Genomic DNA, 20,430 nt, shown 5'->3' on the forward strand with positions numbered 1-20,430 from the left:
AAATTACTGAATTTGTAATCAAAATATTCCAAGCCACACTTGGCGCTCCATGGTTTTTGTCCATGGTTTGACCATGTTTCATTTGTACCACCTTCGTGAATTTGGGCCTTGGAGTCAAGCTAGTCTTTGATACAGTCCATTGTTTAATATGTTTGGATATCGAGAAATTTCAAATCCACCTTCATTCTATACCATTACGATGAGCAGCAACCCTATTCACATTCAGTGTCAGCATGTTCCTCATATACATGTAAGTATTTGCTGTGCTAAACTTTGATTTCTTGCATAATCGTATGATAGACTGGATATCAACTGCCACCACATAAGAATGTCACTGACATGCCGAAGACTGAGAAAAAAATCTTTTTTTGACTTTGGCAAAAATATAAATCTCATTTCAATCTTCCATGTTCAGTCTCTAATACAAAAAAGGCAGTATCTTTTAATTCATCAGCATTGTGCTTCATGATAGAAACAGTACACTGAAATATCATCTGGCTTTGCCTGTAAATGTTCGTCATCAAATAATTCTATCTCCATTACATAGATGTTGATTAACACAATACAGGTGTAAAAAGAAGTGCATGACATGCCTCACAAAGGTACGTTCACCAGTGTGGTGTCAACACGGAGATTTGGTGCATATTCCCCAGGATTGTCTTCCGCACACATCAGACGTACTATTATCCTTGGATGGTTCCAGTTTTCCTCTCAGAGGGAATGCCTGGTGATGACGACAAACATTTCACCTCATACAATGCTCTTATTTCTTCCGCTTTCCCGTTTTCCTCCGTGGCTTTTTGCCGCCATCGTCGTCGCCGTCACTGTCCTGACTACCGAACTCCGTCCTGCTCCTGCGGCTTGCCCGTTTCCACTCAGCCTGCAGTTGTTCCAACATCTCTTCAGAGATCAGACCTTGCTTGACCAGCTCCTTACTAAGACGACCGGACAACCCACCCAGCTTCCTTGAGAGGTCCTCTGTGCTTGACCTTCGACCTCCCAATGAGCCTGATGGCGCCCTCTTTGGTCGGCCCGTGCCATCCTCGGAAGAATCCTGAGAGCCTAACTCACCATCACTGCCACTGCCTCCTGTCATTCCACTGGACTGTTGGTCGTCAGGCCTAGAAATAGTCACATCTGTTGGGGTGAAAAAGTTACAAAAGTTACAAAATCACATCACTGCCTTGCGAAAATGTGGCATTCACTTTCATAAAGCTGTGATTTGAACAGATAAAAACCTTATCATCATTGTCAACACTTTTTCCCCTTCATTCAATCTCATGACCATGACAGTTATGTCTCTCTCAGACACAAAGGCCCGAATTCACGAAGGTGGTACAATTGAAAACCACAGTTTAAACCATGGACAATTTGTATGGAGCACTAAGTGTCGCATGGCCTATTTCGTTACGAAATGATCATTTCGTCAACAAAATGACTGATTTCGTAACGAAATAGGCCATGCGACACTTGGCACTCCATACAAATTGTCCATGGTTTAAACCGTGGTTTTCAATTGTACCACCTTCATGAATTCGGGCCTTTGTGTGCAGTCTCGGCAAGCGGTGACTCTCCGTGGGTGAACGAACTCAAAAGGGCACAAGTAGAAACACTTCAGGAGCATTCCTGTGCCCAACTTTGTGTATAAATGGAGTATTTGTCCAGACTTGAGACACAAAGACAGCACCATAGGCTGACAACGCTCTTCAAAATGTTTAGTGGAGCATTAGATGTCCCATCCCACCCATGGCATCTGCTGAATATAAACCACAGAGAAGCAGATGCAGTCATGACAAGCAGTTCTGTGTCTTCCAGCGTTCATCAACACCTTTCAGTCAGTCATTTTTCTGAGAAACAGTCAACTTTTGGAACTACCTGCCACACGCAGCTGTTTACCTATCAACCAGTGCATCTTTTAATTCTGCCCTTACTAATAAATGTGCAAATCAAACATGTCTACTCCCGCTTGCACTATAAATTGTGGTCATAGTCCTTTGCAGATCTTTCGGAAGGGATCAACGCAGGGTACTGTAAAAGCTATTATCTAAGCGTACTGATATTTTCACAAATGAGGAGGCAACAGACATTTTTCCGAGATGTGATTTTTGTGATTTTAACTTCCAGGTTATCGTAAGTGCACTAATGCCCGTCTGCTTGCTATACAGTATGTCCCCCAAAAAAATTACAATTCACTTTTCGCATTGATAATACCCAATATGATTAAACCATCTAAATGTAAATGCTCTTGGAAATGCAAATTAATGTGTGAACACAACAGACAGAACAGATAGACAGATAGAGGGAAGAGATTTCTGACATGCTCTACAAAATTCCTCATTTCTCTTTGATCACTGAAGCAAATCGAATGGGGTTTTCTGTAAGATGTGGGCAATGAGTTATAGTTTCATACCCTGAAATTGTATTTGGATTGATTCACTATTTTTAAAGCTATTGCAGAGGGTACCGTTGTAATTTTTTTTGGGACATACGGTACTTTCGCATGTTGCTAGATTATGTGGTCCATCAGTGATCAGCGAAGTTCGTTAAAATTAAACCCTGCGAAAATAACATCTTATGCTGTACTCAAGGTTCCCGTCTCACCTCCTCTCTTGCCATGCCTCTTCCTCTCCTGAATGTCTGGGTCAGGGAGGGAGGTCATCCCGTTGGATCTCGTCTCGCTGGCCCGGATCAGCCTTGTGATGTTGATCACACCCATCTGGATGATGTCGTCCAGCTCGCCTTGGATGTCTTGGATGAGGGCAGTGTCTGGAAACATGTCCATGAAGCGGTAGCTGTGGTGAAGATGGCAACGAAAGATTTGTGGTCACTCCATATATTGGTCATGGTATACACCTTTAAACTTTCCCAAAGTCTCTCTGTTCATCAAGCATTCCATTTTTTAATTTCATAGTCCAAATTCCATTATACACAAGGAACTTGATTATCCGGCCACGTCGGGATCGGCGGGCGTCCAGATTACCGATTTGGCCGGATAAGAGAGATATGCTCAAATACAGCATTTCTAGCATATCATGCTCAGGGTATACACATGTTATTACCAATTCATTATAGTATGATCATCTGCATGGCAATGTCATTTTTCATAGTACATGATACGGAAATAAAATGAAATATATGTAAAATATCTCTTTATCTATTATCTGTGTGATCGATATCGACCGACAATGAGATCAATATTGTGACGCGTTGAATACTGCTACTACATTGTACTGTAACCACTGCTGTTCACTGAGTGCCTGTGACAAGCGCAGCACCAGTCATCATTATCATCTCATGAACTGTTCCGCTGTAATGATTGGAATATGTCCCGTTGTGTATTTGCACGATACTGGTTGAACGTGTGTTTGTTTTGAATGAGATTTGGCACTGAATATACATGAAAACATTAAAAACGATGTCAGCCAGGCGACGTCTTGATATAAGAGATCCAGATAATCGAGGTCCTACTGTATATCCTTTCTCCCTTATCTTCCCTTGCTTATCATGCATTACTCTACTAGAAAATGTTTGTGTTCAAATATTTGTTCTTGTTGTCACTTTCTCAATGTCATTATGGTCATAATCATTGTTATCCATTACCTTTTTCATCACCTTTACTACATAAGTCTTCTCATATCCTTAATCAAAATAATCTTCATCATTACCATCATCACGATCATTGTTATCTTCTCTATTGTAATCAACGTCGCATTTGTTACCTTTATCGTAACGATCACCGTCATCATCATTGTCATGACTACCTTAATCACCAAAATGGTCACCATCATAACCATCATCAATATCATTGTTATAATCATAATTATCATTATCATCATCACCACCACCATTACCACCAACAGCCACTACCACCACTACCATCACCATTACCAATATCACTACCACCACCACTATCGCCACCATTGCGCACCATAATCAACATCAAAGCTACCACCACCACCATCAACACCACCACTACGATGATCACCTCAACCACAGGTAGAGATCCATCACGTCATGCACCGCCTCTAGGTGCATCAAGTCCCGGATGTTCTTTGGCACCCTGAGTGGCCAGCCGATGGAGCGACAGAACCAGTCAAAGGTGATGGGTATGTTGCGGCTGTACTGCCTGGCAAACTGTGGGAAGTGAAAGTTGAGTCACATGATTCACAAGTAAACATCTTCCTGAGTCTATTGCGGAATTACCCTGGGGCAGTACCTTTTTGTTGTTGTCGTTGTGTGTGGGGATGCAATATATCATAACAAGAGTACATACAAATGCAACTCCCTTGGATGGACTGCTGCAAGCTGTTTCCTAGGCATTCAGCAAGATCCAAGCACAGCTACATGCACTGGTGCACTGTAAAACAAAGCATCATCCATAATTGCATCATACACTCTTCTAATGGTTTCAAACTCAGTTGCATAATTTCAATTGCGTAACAGTAAACACACAAAACATACCGGTACTTCACAAAGAATCTGCTCAGTACACACTATCACATCAAAATGACGCCACCTCAGATTATAGGCCATTTGAAGAATTATTTTTGCTACTTTAGAAGGTTGCAACTTGATGAAAATTGCATCTCTTGCATATATCTTAGTACTATCATACATTGCAGGAGACTAAACACATCAACTCCTGCATCTCACCTCTGCTTGTGGGAATGAAAGCATGCTATTAAGGGACATATTCAATTGCCTCATATGAAATAAGTGGTACACAGGCCTTTTCTTTTTAAATTTTAGGGTGTCTTTCCATCTGGATAAGCGTTTCAGCGACTGAGGCCAGAGGTAAGTCATAGATTGCATGATTTTATCATATAATTGATTTTATGTAGAATTCTTATCTGAAAGTCTACAGAAATGGGACACACCACTGAATGGCCCTACATGAATTCATTCACTATTCATTGCCACAACCTTTCAGATAGAATACCTATCTCTAATCCTGGAATTTCAATTACGATTTTTTTTTCCTTGAAAAAAAAAAAATTCCTGAATGAACAAACGAACAAACACAAAATAAGATCTTTCCTGAAAATAAAATATACGTATATGAAAAATACAATATTTTACAATAAGATTCAAATGAGTACATTTTCAGCTACACAAGATGCTTCTTGGGACAGATTTTACATGTTAAGACAATAATTCAGCCGTTGAGGATGAGTTCAAAGAATACTTGGGCAAGTGTCTTTGGGTAATGCGTGTTGCAGCAAAATTAGCCGGTCCTAAACGGTTAAAAGAGAATGAAGTGGGATGTGAGTAGTAGGCCTACTAGTGCTATCTCTCCAGAGGAAATCCACACCTAGTAACCTACTATTGACCTTACCTTGAGGAACATGGTGCAGATGAAGGGTAGTTTGCGGTTGATGGGAGCGCAGCAGAAGACATAGCGAGCACGGAGATGGAGGGGAACATGCTGGATCATGTCAGCTAGGAACTTGAAGTCATCCACATTGCACACAAAATAATTCTTCTCCACTTGGGACAAGGTGATGAAAATATCCTGGATTGTGCAGAACAAGCAAGAAGTCATCATCAAACCTTCTATCATGAATGGAAATGGGTCAGTAGCTTGTATACCATCTGGGATTTTTAGATTCTTCCTAAATCATAAATAAACGCAAACAGAGGGAAACTGATCAGAAAATGAATATAATTAATTAGTGGAAAAATGTGCAAAGAACCCGAAGGAATCCCATTTTCTTTGCTCATTTTTCCACTCATAAATCATGAAAAGTTAAAACTATTCTTATTCTCATGATGAACATAAACCGTATTTATCATGATAATAACAATCGTAAACTGAAATTTACCAGTGTCTGAGAGGCAGATATCAAACCCAATTCCATACTCGAAAAGCACTCGGAGAGCGCAGACCTCTGCCAAGCAGCTGATTTCCACCCATACACACGTGCTGAAAATCACCCAATTTCCCAATATAGAAGCATTTTGAACACAACAAGCGTTTGCTGAGTGCGCAAATGCTTGCTACTAGTGCGCATCATTTTGTTACAGTTCACAAGCGTGCAAACATTTTGCTAGTTGCTTGCTTTACACGCAGTTTTAGGGGCTTCCCCTTTTCAGCGCTGGGATGTGACTGCCAAGTCAACTTCAAAGACGAGTAGAAGCTCGGTATTATTGTGCAGTTTATGCTTGCTCTACTTGATTGTAGATGATAGTAATTATATTGGATGGCATTAATTCATGGAATACCAGGGAATATTGCACTCGTTAGTGTCAATATTGCACTCGTTAGTGTCAATATTGCACTCGTTAGTGTCAATATTGCACTCATCTTTGATTCGTGCAATATTGACCCTAACTCGTGCAATATTGCCTGGAATCCCATTCATAGCCATCCAATATAATATAATTAACTCACAATCAAATTGGAGAGTGTGGCATCAGGCAAGTGGTAGGCAAAGAGTTCGATCTGCTCTGCCGTGGGATGGAGCCCGGCAGCTTCTATTGTCTCTACGGGGTGTGCCAAGATCTCCTTCAGGAGGGGCAGGTCTGTGGCGTGAAAAGTTGTCGCTTCTCCCTCCTCAAACTGAGTGCCATATCTTCCTGCCCTTCCAGCAATCTGCAAGGCCTGTGGATTTGACATCAGGATTGAGAGATAAATTACAGAACAGAAAAGAAAAGAAAAGATGCTCCTGCTGATGCAGAAATGCAACATCAAGAGGGAATTTATAGACCAAAGAAACCCCTCTACCATGAGTTATTTTCATATAACATGACATGTAACATGCTCTCAATGAGTTATGGTTTTGAAGATAATGATACTGTTCATCTTCCATGCAGATCTGTGTGTGTACGTGAGCCTGTGCATATTTTCGCACTGCAAACCCCAAGTTAGGCATATCTTAGGAATTTCAGTTAACAGTTCTTGTTTTTAATTGTTAGAATACAAACACAATCTCTGTTATGAATGTATATTGTAGAAAATTCCATTGTAATATTTGGTTTAATGATTGTTTTGTCACTGAACTATTTGAAAGATATCAATCAAAGAGTTCAGAAAAGTGAGAAAAAAATTTTAATTTGCTGTATTGTGATTTAACATGGCTGCCATGAAAAACTATGAATGCCTGTAATACCCCCATCTCACTAGACGGCGATTCCGCTACGATCATAAAAAATCGACAAAGCGTGGCGGATCGTGGCTTGATCGCTTTAAATCTTTTCCATCGTATCTTGAGTGGTTCAGAAGCGCGGAGGATCGCCACCATCGCCATGGTTGGCGACCTCGCTACGGAAGTTTTGAACATGTCCAAAACCTTAGTAGCGAGGTCGCGACCGATCGCCATGGTTTTAGAGCGTATCACCATCGCATCACGAGCGCATTAAAAGCTCCATATTCGTAGCTTTGACGGGGTACCATCGCGCAAAGCATAACTCAAGCGCATCAAAAGCGGCTCCCATCGCCCATGAAAATTACCACTTTTTACAGTATTACGTAACAGGAACCAATCATGAACGATAGAAAGTGATGCACAGACCAGGAAGGTGGACATGAAGAAAAACGTATAAAATTAATTTTTCAACGTACACTCAGTACGTATCTACTTTGTTTATTAAATTGTTTGTTTGTCATATATCATCACAAGTCAATGAAAGTAAAAATTAAGTTGTAATATTTTCAAATATATCTTCATAAAATTGTCTCATTGTAGGATACGATTTGTAGTTTGCTCATAAGCCGGTTCTTTAATATTATATACTCATTTTATCCTTTCAATTGAATGATTGACTTAACTAATAGTGCAATTTCACATCAGGTTCTAACTGGTGTGTTCTAGAATGCTAAGATATAAGGGTAAAACCATATTCTGCATATCCATGTTGGTTTGACACTGACATCTGCCTGAAGAAATTCAATCATGAAACCCATTTTATAACCCGATCGCTTGAAATCGTAGCATGAGTCCAGCGTAAACATATCATTGTCGCTCCGATCGTATCACTGTTGTAACGAGGTCTTGATAAGCGTACGAATATTGCAGCACAGTCGGATCGATCGTAGAAGCAGCGCGTCTCGTCGGCCTGGAAATGCGGCAATAACGTGGCAGAGTCGTATTATCATCGTGGCGCTATCGCCTACAGCGCAGGTTGAGCATGGAGAAACCGTAGTGTAATCGCCTCGGAGGCCAAAAAATGGAGACGGACGGCGATCGCGACACAATTTGTTAAATCTTCACAGATCGCCATGGTCGCCATGGTCACCTTCCTAGTGAGATGGGGGCCTAAGCAAACAACCAACCAATGGCTATAAGTCCCCCCCCCCAAAAAAAAAAAAAAAAAAAAAAAAAAAAGAAGAAGAAAAAAAAAAAGGGCCAGGCAATGAGAATAAAGTGCCTGGCCTAGGGTCACAAACACTGCAGCCAAGGGACTTGAATGCCAGACCTCAGATTAACAGTTCATTATCATATCCACTAAGCCACAACAGTGTAGATGGAGGAGATTTAATTGAAGATGTGTCATTTGTGGCAATAAATTGTGCTACATGGAAATGGGCTCAGCACATTGATAAAATTGAAATAAATAACTTTCCACCTAATTTTCCCATGGGCACTGGGAATTATTTTACTGGTATTGCATAGCCATTCGCTTTGAATTTGGGTATGACTACTATACCAAATTCCATTTGTATAGCAATTTATTACACAGCATTATACACTATTTTGCTTAAAATGTAAGTCCATCGACTAAAACTGCTATTCAATTTCGCAAAGGGAAACTATTCCCTCTACTAGACTCATACAACCATCATCTTCAAATTATTGAGTGAATTGGATACTGATAATAAGAACAACTTGGATGAACCAAAATCAAGATGCATCAAGAATTATGCTCATAAGTTCAGCATTAAACTCAGTCCTTCCTCTAGGCTTTGAAGTTCTACAAAGCTAGCTGTTTATCTCTTTAGTTGGATCAAAGCTAATTTGCATAGATGAAACTTACCTGAGAAGTTGTAAGTCTGTCCATTTCCTTTTCTCCTTTCTCATTGATTGTCGGACGGATGAGGGTGTTGAAAATCACCCTTTTGATGCTCCTATGTCACAGAACAATAAAATCAAGGAAATAAATGACTGTCAATCTGCACAAAGTTTCGGGCTGTATGACTACTTTTCCATTAAACCTCTGCTTCATAAGGATATAGATTTTGATAGTACCATTGCAGAGTTCTCACACATGTAACACCTTTAATGTATACAGATAAAGCATGGACTTTTTTGAGGTACAATATCTCCAATAAAATGCAATTCCTTGAGGATATGATAAGGACAAATAGCCGCAGGAGGAAGGTCTAACATTTGCAAAAATAAATCAAGATCATGAACCTTGCAAAATCTAATTCTTTTCTTTTTTAAATTCAAAAGACAGCCATAAGATTGCGCAAGGATGGAATTATTGCTTTCCCCTTTGCATCTAGCTGGTAAATCAATGACTGCGAATGACATAGCCTAGAAAAGCTTCAGAAGATCTCTGATGTGAAGATCTGAAGAGGTTTTCTTTTCTTTTTCTAGAAACTGATAAGAAAGAAATAGGAAGAGACAGAGACAAAGAAAACTACCCAGTACTTCACAGTACACAAATGTTTGTAGACAAACATTTATTGTGATTTCAATATTAAGTTGCTCCACTTAACCCTAAAGGGGCCGGGCTTTTTTGGCTATGCTCAGGCCGGGGGGGGATGGATTCCGCCCCCCCCTGAGATCTCGGCCATCGGTGGCGCGATCGCGATGAAATTTTGCATGCGTGAGACCCGCGTCATAATCTACAAGATTGTGTCATAAGATTTTTTGAAACAATCAATTTCTAATTTTAATTAATTAATTATGCAAATTAAGCTCAAGATCATATTTTTGCCTAATTAAAAGCATTGAGAGTCTAATTTTTGGTCTGTAAATCTGTTTCAGCATATTCAACGATTGTACATCACAAAAACTTCCAAAATTAATTTCAATTCTTATGTATTTTATTATTTTCAGAATTTCTTATGTATTTCCTCGTTTTTCAACTTTTGTTTTTTCTTTGTTTTTTCATTGGAAATTGTCACTGACCACTTTTCTACCATAATTACCACAAAACTAATCAATGAAAGTGATTAATTGTAAAAATAATCAGGTTTTTATGATTTTCACGACAGAGCACTGTTTTCCATAGGAAATGTACACAAAATTACAAAATTGTGCCCGTTTTGGGGCGACATTCCGTTACAAAAATGGGCGTGGCTTCGCAAAAGTACGCGCGGACGTCGCAAACTTGGTCTCAAAAGTTGCGCGAGACTTGAACAAACAAAGTCAAGAAGCCTCGCGACGAGGCCTTCTCGCGTAACAGAATTATAGCGCAAAACGTCGAGGGGGGGGCGGATTCCGCCCCCACCCCCCACCCCCCCCCCCCCCTTTTAGGGTTAAAGGTGCATGGTGCCGGTGTTTTAGTCAAATCAGTACGCGGGCGCACGGCGCAAGTTTCCTATAGAGACCTACGCTATTGACTCCTCTTCAGCGCATACGCTTTGGCCCACTTCCCCAAATCCGAAGAAGTCCGATCCACTGTAGTCAGTGGTCCGATCACAGTTCGGCTCTTGATTCGGCCAAGGGGATGACAGCTTTAGCAAACTTCTTTTGTGATGTCATAATAACAAGCACATATGCACGCACCCTGGCATTACTACAGACTGCGCGATGCGCAGAGAAGACAACGAAGGCAACGTTACTTAGCAACACCTACGCACTTTACTCTTGATGACAGCTCAACTTCAGTAATTTTCGTATCAATGCTAACGGTGATCGGCAGTATCATCAACAGCGCCCTCTACACTCCCGGGACTATGCCCCTTTAAAGGTAAAACATAGTTCTCAGAAGAGCTCAAACTTCATCTCTCACAACTTCAAAATTGCTTGTAAAACATCAAAAGGATCTACCAAGAAACTTGTCTGGCTGATGCAATTTGCCAGGATAATGAGTGGGTTTTTGAGTATTTTGACATCACAAGTGTAAAATAATTTTGATTCTTCCTGTTCAGTTGTGGGTAGGTTAAACACTACATGATGACCGATCATGCCCCAGCAGTAGCATTTCACAGCAAGTTGCATGCAATGCCCTCTTGAGCAGAACATTGATGTATATTGCTATGGCTTGATTAGTAATCGATTACCAAACATTACATAGCAGCTACAATTGCACATGCTCTGAGATTGCAATACTGTTGTTTTACCCTTTTGGCTAATCTTTCAAAATTTTCCCTTTACCCGACTAGAATTGTATTATCAGTGTCATATTTTAGAACAAAAATTGACAGTTTCTGTAGGCATGTGAGAGTTATGTATTCCCTTTAAGAAGCAGTTAGCAAATCCCTCGCGTAACACTCACAGATTCAGTCCCATGCCGATGGCATCTGTAGCAATCAAAATCTTACAGGGATCCTCAGGGTCATTGAACTTTGCTGCCTGGCTGAGTTTGGCTCCTACATAAAGAGAAAGAATACATGACATGGTATCCCATCATGCTTCAGAACAATCAGAATACACAGAGTTAAAGAATGTCATCTGTCTTCTGGTACACATGTTTACACTATTGGGCAAATAATGCTACTCATTCAGAGTTATATACGAAATTAGGTCAACACAAGTGGAAATACTAACTAACCTATCAATTCTAGAATGAATTTGAAATCCATCACAATCTATGTACACTGTTTCCATTCAGTGGCAATACCTAGAGCTATTATTTACATAAATTTTGCAAATTCTATCAAGACTAACTTAATGAGAGCTAATAAGTCTCCTGAGTGCTATTGAGTGAAAAAAGATTTTTTGCTGATGGATAGTATTATATCAGAAAGTGAGCTTGTAAGTGCAGATATTCCCCATTTTCACAATGGGTCACACACTCCTATCAACTGTCCACGAGCTGCGCGGAGAACTGTCATTCAAGTAGTGCCATGCCACAGAACACCAGAATTCACACATTTGATGAATACAGCCAAGCGCTATCAATATAGAGCCAACTGTCACTCTCCCAAATGTTGTTCCCGGACCCCCACAAGCTTCAGGGGAACACTGGGAGAAGTCCTGGTGAGCAGCCACACTGGTTTTCGAGGGGAAAGTCCTGCATGGGACCCAGTATGAATGAGTGGCAAGTAATATATTCTACTCCCAAGCATGCACTACACTGAAATACTGTGACCATCCAAACATGTACTCTACTGAAATACTATGACCATCCAAGAATGCACTTTACTGAAATACTATGAACATCCAAGCATGCACTTTACTGAAATACAGTGACCACCCACCTGGGGGCAGGGAGCCGTAGATGACAGCGCACTCTTTTCCCATTGCCTCCAGCTGTCTGCTGATGGAGTAAAGGTCATTCTTACTGAAGGCCACGATACAGTCTCCTGGTCTTACATTCTCCAGACTCCCTGGTGACGTCAGGAACAAAGAAACCAATTATTGAAATATCATCCGTGAAATCTCTGGCATAATTAGCATCATAGGCCCGAATTCACAACGGTGGTTTAAACGTAGACAATGGTACCAAGGTACCAAATTTGTACCATGGTCTAAAATTAGCGTTAATTAGGCGTACCTTTGACATTTGTGTATCAATGCACGCTTGCTACTATACGTCTGTTGGCGTACATAATCCGTCAATCGTATATACGCAGAAGAAATTTGCATAAAATTGAACAATTGTTCAATTGTACCACCTTCATGAATTTGGGTCACATAGTTCATATACTCCAGGCAACATGGTCTACTGGTTAGTACACTGTGCTTCCAAAAGGGAGGTCTTGGGTTCAAGCCCTGCCTTCTACAAATCTGTGTCCTTCAGTGTTAATACACTGTAACTAAAATGCTCCTCTACACCAGGGTGCATGAATGGGAACCCATTAAGGAAGTTGAATGCTACTGTGGCTGGATTTTAATAGCATGTGCGCATTTGAAAGTGGCAGCCTAGCTGTCCAACTCCACATGGTATGGAGTGAATACAGTGTAAACTGAAGTTTGATTCCAGTGACTAGGGTACTTTATCATGCTGTGAATCTATTACAGGGCACTTCAAACACTTTGACCACACCACAGTGGAAATGCCCTGAGCAAAAATCCCAATATTTGCAGAATTTTTATTTTCGTGGATTTTGGAATAATTTTTGGCTAGCGCGAATTGTAAAGGATAAATCCATGAAAATATCTTCACACTTTTCTATGCACATTTTGAGCATATGTGCATATGTTAGTGGCTGCCAGTACAGGCATGGTTCATTCAAATGGATTGTTTGTGTAAATGTGAAATTGTCTAGAGTCAGGCCTGATACGCACATATCTGTATGCATGTTGCGCAGTAAAGTAGTTCATTAATTATTTATGCCTGGGAATGTCAAATCAAATTCTGTATTTTTTGTGAATTGGTAGAATAGGTACGAGAAAGCAATGCAAATTTGATAATCCACGAATATGTTTTTGAGCTGCTCAGCGTAAACATTTAATCTCCTGAAAATGAAAATGTTTACAGTATCATTATCAAGTAAGAGCTGAAAACTCACTGATGTCCTGGACAGTGTTTATAATATAGACTACCTGGTATATATATGGATCTTTGTAAAGGTTCGTAACTCACATGACAGTGATAACTGGATAAGATCAGAACTTTAGAAGACAAGATCCTGACTTTTAAATCCTGCCTGGCTTTAGCACCCTTGAACAAATTTAATCCACACTTTCCCTCTTGATTTGCTTGGCAGAACTGGTGCAAGGCAAAGCTGGAGTGATAACATTCCAGAGCTCTCTGTAATAGTAGTGTTCACTTCAGAGAGGTTAGTGTAGTTAACTAAAGCTTTCTGTTATCACAAATTGAAGGGAGAGTATAGTAATTGGTTGAGGTGAGGATTTAGCCTTCAACTCTTTGCAAGGTACTTAGAGATCAGTTTATGAAATGTTAAAGAGCATACAATTCTAAGAGGAATTCAAAGTTCATTTGAGGAAAATCCTTTTTGAAATGGTAGAGATATCCACAAACAAAGTAAAACAAAGCGATCCGAATAGAAGGTGGGTCCAAACCTTTTATTAGGATTTCTTTGTTTTCAAAGCCAATTTACATCAATTAAACTTTGAATACCTCTTAGAATTATATACTCTTTCATATATGTTATAACAGGTTTCTAATTATCTCAAAAAATCATTATAAAAAAATGTCGGAAACCTCTAGCCCCATCTCAGCCAAAAGTGTAACATCCCTTTATGATCTCCCTACCCAGCGCTTCATCCAAAATCTTCAGTGGAGTGAGTCTCTTGTAGTGTCTCACTTCTAGCTCCTCCCCAGTCGAGACGGTCAGTTGCTGAATGAGGTCGATGGCCGCTGGCTCCCCGCACAGGTGAATCTCCTTTGCATTGACCCCTGGTGTTGGCATTCCATACACAGCAAACAGAATGACTCATTATACAATGTCATCATTCAAATTAGTGCAAATAGTCTTCTCTTACAAGATACTATAATCATACCAAGCATTTCACCCATGGATATGATCGACAGCAAAACATCTGTGATATCACAGAAAGAGTACTATAGGTTATAATGGCGGTGACAGCTGGACAGATTGACAGGTCATAGTATAATCTGAATTTCTTCACAACCATGCGCACAGAGAAAAAAGTAACGGCGGTTGTTTCAAACCTTTCATATACAAGAAGGCTTATGATGTACTGGACAAACATTTCATGTTTACTTACTCATTATTCAACCACACAACGATTTCACAGCTTTTCCAGTGATTCTATTATTGGGAGAATACAGGAGGCTCTCTAAATGGTGAGAATTGTGCCTCAAGTTTGGTGGGGGAAATTGTTACATATTTAATACAGATAAGAGAGGTTCATATCTTTAGTAAAAGCTCTCAAATATTGTATGGTTTCTTAAATGAGACGATAGGATTTACCAAGCAGTGCTCTAGTCCACGCCCAGCCACGAGTAGGGTCTCTCAACATTTGAATCTCATCCACCACAGCAACCTCGTCTGAGTAGGAGAAAAGTGATATACACTGTAACTCATTTCAGAATGGTTGCATGGCATCTGAGCAAGAGAAAAATTATATATCCCATTTAAGAATGGTTGCATGGCATCTGAATAGGCATGGGGAATCAAAATGATGATGGAAGCAACAGATCAATAAATGTGAAGCAGGACACTTACAAAATAACCACTACTAACATTCAACTGAGTTAAATAAATTTTTGTCTTTGGAGTCATGGGGTAAGCTGAACATGAGCAATAGAGCAAATATATAAACGAAGGAAAAAGGATCAGGTGATAGTTTCACATGTGCCTAAATCAAGTTTGGCAAGGCAGCCAATGCAAATGCAGGGAACTCTAATGTACTGTCATTAAAGTTCATTTTCAGTGAATGCCATTCCATGTGTTCACCACAATATATGAAACAGCAAACTTGCACATTTTTATTTTCATGTTAGTTTTGATTCTTGATCAATGCATTGAAAATTTCATGGCGACAAATATTAAACATTTCCATTTTGCAGAATCATATCAAATCATGAATAATAGACTAACAGTGTGATTGAAAGAATAGTGGCTGGATAATTCAATCAGGAGTAAGTGAACGATTATATGCACTATGGAATGAATAAATGAGTCAAACAATCAAGTACAGGGGAATTTTGCTGCTTAAATTATCATCTTGTCATTAGTAAATGGTTACCTCTGAATTTCACTGCATATCTTACATTGGAGAAAGATTACATGGAACTAGTTGATTTGATTAGATTTGCACAAAGATACATTTGTACAATTTGCCAATTTGACAGTGAAGCAGGAACTTAAATCTTTAAAATTGTATGCTAAATTTCAGAATAAGTTGTCAATGTAGCAAATAAGAGGTATTGCAAAATTCTGCAGCCAAAACAAACAATTAATGAATGAATAACAAAGGGAACATAATTATGAAAGGAAATATTTAACTCTACTTTGTGAAACACACACAATGAATAGTTAGAATAATTTTCAAAAATATACCACATCACACTAAAGAATGTCATCTTAAGGACTTCATTGGCTGAGGTATGATATAGAAAAGACATTGGTGTCATGGCTCACATGGTTGGGAGACACTCGTCATCTCCACAGTGCAGGCGACGTGAGAAGATGGGATGCAGTCAGGATGGGCAAACTTCCTCTCCTCCCCCGTCACTAGGTCACACATAATACCCTGAAAATAAGAACCACAAAGTCTCAACAGTACATAGGCTCTTATTTCAACAGCAACAAAACTGTACTGATATGCAGGCTAATATTCAATCTCTTGTGCTCTCGTTTTAATTATGGCTCTTTCCAAATGAAGAAATGTCACTGTGTGACAGACATATCGGATCAGAAGACTCCATTATCATTTTTATTATCATGGATAGATTACGATGATGAATATTTGTTCTTGTTTAATTCACAGGAAGTGACTATTGTTTGCAATTGTTGGGGCAGCCAAATGAAATATGGACAATGCAATTCAAAATCATAAGTAGCATGGCCTTTCTATGTCTTGAAACTAAATGTTGGCATGCAAAGATGAATTCAAAACCTATTGTAAAATGATAACAGGAACCAAAGGCAAAAATAAAACCCCCAGTGTTTGAAGTAACAATTTACACAAAAAATGAAACAAGTTTGGAACACTGTAATTGGATTGGTAGAAACCACAGTTATGCATGATTTTCACGCTTCTTTTTACACAGCATTTTTTTTCTACGCACCGGCACCTGGTTACCCAGTAAAGTTTAAAGAAAAAGAGACAACTGACGCATGGTTAAAACATATTCTGAGGCCAAATGTACTTTTTTGGTGTATGAAATGGGAAATTGCTTTTATCAAGCAGGCTGAATCAAATTTATGAAAACAAAACCTATGCCAATGAAAAACAATAACTACTTATTTTGGATGAAGAAAAATATGCTAAATATACAATGTACTGGTACGAGTGGTAGATACCTTGGCATACATCTAGATGCAGTTCTGGTCACTCTTTGTCTACCACTACCTAGCATCTCACCTGGGTCCCGTTTCATAAAACTTGTTATCAATAACAACTACCACATTTCTATGACAAATTTGCTCTCAGCCAATCAGATGCAAGGATTCCTGTAGCTTTATTTATAACAACCATCATATCTTGTCATTGATAACAAGCTTTATTGTCGATAACTCACCCTTTCATTAGTCTTTTTGTGCACCTCATTGGCTAGGAGTTTCAGGGGTCCACAGTAGACACCTGACTTGGCAGTACTGAACCTCTCCAGGGCGTGGTAGGTCTTCCCACTGTTGGTTGGCCCAGCATGGAAGACAATCTTCCTCTGAATGGCCCTGGCTTCGGGATACCTTGGGTGGAGGGTGGCACAGAAGATGGTATTACTTCTAATTTGGAAATCTTTATTATGTTGTAGAATGTGAATTTCATAACAGATCATAGTTCATAGAGACAAAATACTAACAGTCATTATACTTCAGACATGAGTTCAGTCATTTAACATACAGGTATATTAACAAGTGACAACAGGTCTGCATTTTTCTCATCCTCAGCATATAATCAGAAACAGGTTGTAAAAATGAATTATAACCTTGATTCTATTCATGGACTCACCATAGGCTCCTTGTTTTCTTTTAAAAATTTACATTAGCATAATCATCACCACCTGTACCATCATCATCATATCACGATCAATATCATAACTTCTGCAAAATATACAAGAATATAAATGATGTCACCATTTGCAAACACACACAAAATGCGAGAAATATAGAGAAGTATAGGCTGATTGTTTATCAAATTGTTTATTTGCTTGTTTTTGAATGTAAGAATCCAGATCACGTCTGATCTGTATGCCTGAAGGGAACAATAATTGTGTCACTGTTAGTAAAACTTGTCCTCTTTACCAATGAGCTGGGTCAGAGAGGTCACTGATCTTCTTCAGGTCTTCCATGCAGTCCAGGGCAGGGAAGATCTGGCGAGCATGGCGCATGAAGTAGGGAAAGATGTCGTCGATGTGCCCCGCCCCCACAAGGATGTCGCTAAGGATGATATGCAAATCAGGCTCCAGGGCCTCAGCATCCATCACATACTTTTGAAAGCTCACAAAACTCTGGTGGAACAAATTATCTGAAAGAAAAAAAATTATGTATACTCTTACTCAGCACGATCTTCATATTTGATGTGATCTGGAAGTAGAGAAACTGAATTATTTTGTTCTTTCAAAGTAATTTGCCTGGGCAGTAAAATTAGGAGAGGAAGGTTTGTGATATGATTATTATCAATTTGATGAAATATGAAACATCTAAAGAATATATCTAAAGAAAAGGCTTATTGAAAATGATCCTTAAACAAATGTCATGATATAAATATGTGCAATCATTTATGATCATGTGATTAGGTTGAAACAAACATGAGTACAAACTACACAATAAAATTCACAATAACTTGAAATCAAGTCAAAGAAAGAATACAATGTACATTATAAAAGAAAAGAAGGAAAAAAAAAGAGAGAAAAGTCCATATTGCATCAAACAGGGCTCCAGATAACTCGCTATAGGCAGCAGAGTTCAGTAAGAATGGGATGATCTCACTGTGTGTGTAGTCTTACCATCTAGACCTTGTTCAGCAGCCAGCTTCTGGATTGGCAGCCTCTTTGAGAACTTGTTCAGAATCTTCAGTAGCTCATCTAGTGGATTTGATTTGAAAACACAAAATAATACACACCTTGATATCAGTTTAGGTATCAATGATTTAAAGTTTAACTGGAATATGCATACTTTGTACTTGTGCCAGAATAGGTGCACAAACTTGAGGAATCAAAAATGCAGTTCTACATATTTTATAAGTTTTTGTGCATCATCAGTCTATCTACAGGTGATAGGATTTTTTTTTTAAAGGACAGACATACCACAAACAGCAGCCAGCACAGTCTGCTCACCATATTATATAATTTCCTTTTTAGATGTGCTTATCCTTCGTAAGATATTATAATGAAAATCTTAAAACAGATGAGAACAATGTAGAACATTACATACCATGTAAACTTAGCATTATGATCAGATAAATATTTCGTGTGACACCTTGCTCTTACTCGCACCTATACAGGGATATTTATTTGTAAGCTTATTATAACTAATATAAATGGTACAAAGCATCAAGTAAAATTCCAGTTAGAACTCTGAAATAATCTCAATTTCATATAATCTCATTTTTACCCTTATTAGATTGATAATTATTAAGGTTATATATTATTAAGATTGTATGAAAATGAATAACATTAACCAGCAAAGCAACGTTATTTTTACCCATAATATTTTTATCATTTTTTAGTCATGATTTTACCTTCGACTTCACTCATTTATCATAATACAATGCAAATTGCTCAGGATGCCAGAGGACAGTTTGTTCTAAAAAAATCATATATAATCTGCTGAATTCTTTTTAGAAGTAGAGCCATAATAGACCTAACGTTAGATCTAACGTAGTGCAAGAATAGAGAGACACCGCTGCGCCGCGCTGTTTAGCTCACCTTTCTTATTCTTCAAATCGCCACCCAACTCTTCGCCAATGTTGATGTCATCTGGATTGTTGGCGGCTTTGACAGGAACAGGAATGAACAACGCGGTCACATTTTTGTCCCCGTTTTTATCGGAGAGATTCCTGCGAATTTGCCAACATAAACGTGCCTCTTTTGACGATTTCTGACGAGGATGAAGTTGCTTTGCGGAAAGTACGGCAGCTGAGAGAGTTCGAGCGGGTTGCTCGCGTCCCGCTGGCCCGCCAGTTGCGGGCCAATTGAGTCGTGATATCGCGCTAAAAGTTGGAGACACGCGAATAGTTTCCCGGCTTGGTAGGGAAAGACAGGAAAACCTCCTTGCCAGCATATGCGATTTTCCACACGTTGTTGACATGGTAGTTGTTTAACTTCGTAAACTGTTTCAGGTAATGAGGTTCTTCATTCTATAATTTCCCTTTTCCGACCCATGCTCAGGCACAACGTAACATGCATGCAATGCGAACGCATGTAGATGTGTGCATATATGTATTACGTAATTCATAGAGGGCGACAAACTACTGAGTAACTCGTGATAGAGGGCGTTTAGGAGAAACGGTGGGGTTGTGGAATGAGCACAGTCTCAGCAGAGGACTTGTGGAAGAAATTTATTTTCCATCACTTGGACTCTTTGACCAAAAATATATTCATTTTTAGTAGTGTTATCCAGTATACTCTAAAAAGGGATTGTATAGTTTTGGTTGTGACCTGATTACATGTTTCTGACATTTTCTTTTGTGTGTGTGTGTGAGATATTGAGAAATCTCTTATGAAATCTGAAAGAACATGTCCTTCTAAGAGGAATTCAACGTTTACTTGATGAAA

The 20,430-nt window shown here is 39.2% G+C and overlaps 1 protein-coding gene across 1 annotated transcript; it reads right to left on the bottom strand.

Moving 5' to 3' along the window:
• Positions 1-763: 763 nt before the first annotated feature.
• Positions 764-20,005, bottom strand: LOC139735243 (ATP-dependent RNA helicase SUPV3L1, mitochondrial-like). The gene is made up of 15 exons (XM_071645998.1): positions 19,582-20,005; positions 18,661-18,738; positions 17,957-18,179; positions 17,233-17,401; positions 16,130-16,241; positions 14,957-15,034; positions 14,275-14,418; positions 12,314-12,442; positions 11,389-11,482; positions 8,974-9,064; positions 6,392-6,601; positions 5,336-5,512; positions 3,986-4,134; positions 2,602-2,792; positions 764-1,137 (listed from the first exon to the last, which is right to left on the bottom strand). Exons 1-15 carry the CDS (start codon positions 19,961-19,963, stop codon positions 764-766), a joined length of 2,601 nt encoding a protein of 866 aa, XP_071502099.1. The 5' UTR covers positions 19,964-20,005.
• Positions 20,006-20,430: the final 425 nt, after the last annotated feature.

Source organism: Diadema antillarum, unplaced genomic scaffold (assembly GCF_040938485.1).
Source record: "Diadema antillarum isolate AM-2024a unplaced genomic scaffold, OU_Dant_1.0 seq00000566_RagTag, whole genome shotgun sequence".
In the NCBI taxonomy this organism is placed as follows: domain Eukaryota; kingdom Metazoa; phylum Echinodermata; class Echinoidea; order Diadematoida; family Diadematidae; genus Diadema; species Diadema antillarum.

Excerpts from the sequence above, each read along its gene's own strand:
- LOC139735243 (XM_071645998.1), bottom strand. The coding sequence starts at position 19,963 with ATGTCAACAACGTGTGGAAAATCGCATATGCTGGCAAGGAGGTTTTCC. Across the intron at positions 2,793-3,985 it reads GATCTCTACCTGTGGTTGAG|CTACCGCTTCATGGACATGT; the intron begins GTGATCATCGTA and ends TCTTCACCACAG. Across the intron at positions 1,138-2,601 it reads GAGGCATGGCAAGAGAGGAG|ATGTGACTATTTCTAGGCCT; the intron begins GTGAGACGGGAA and ends TCACCCCAACAG.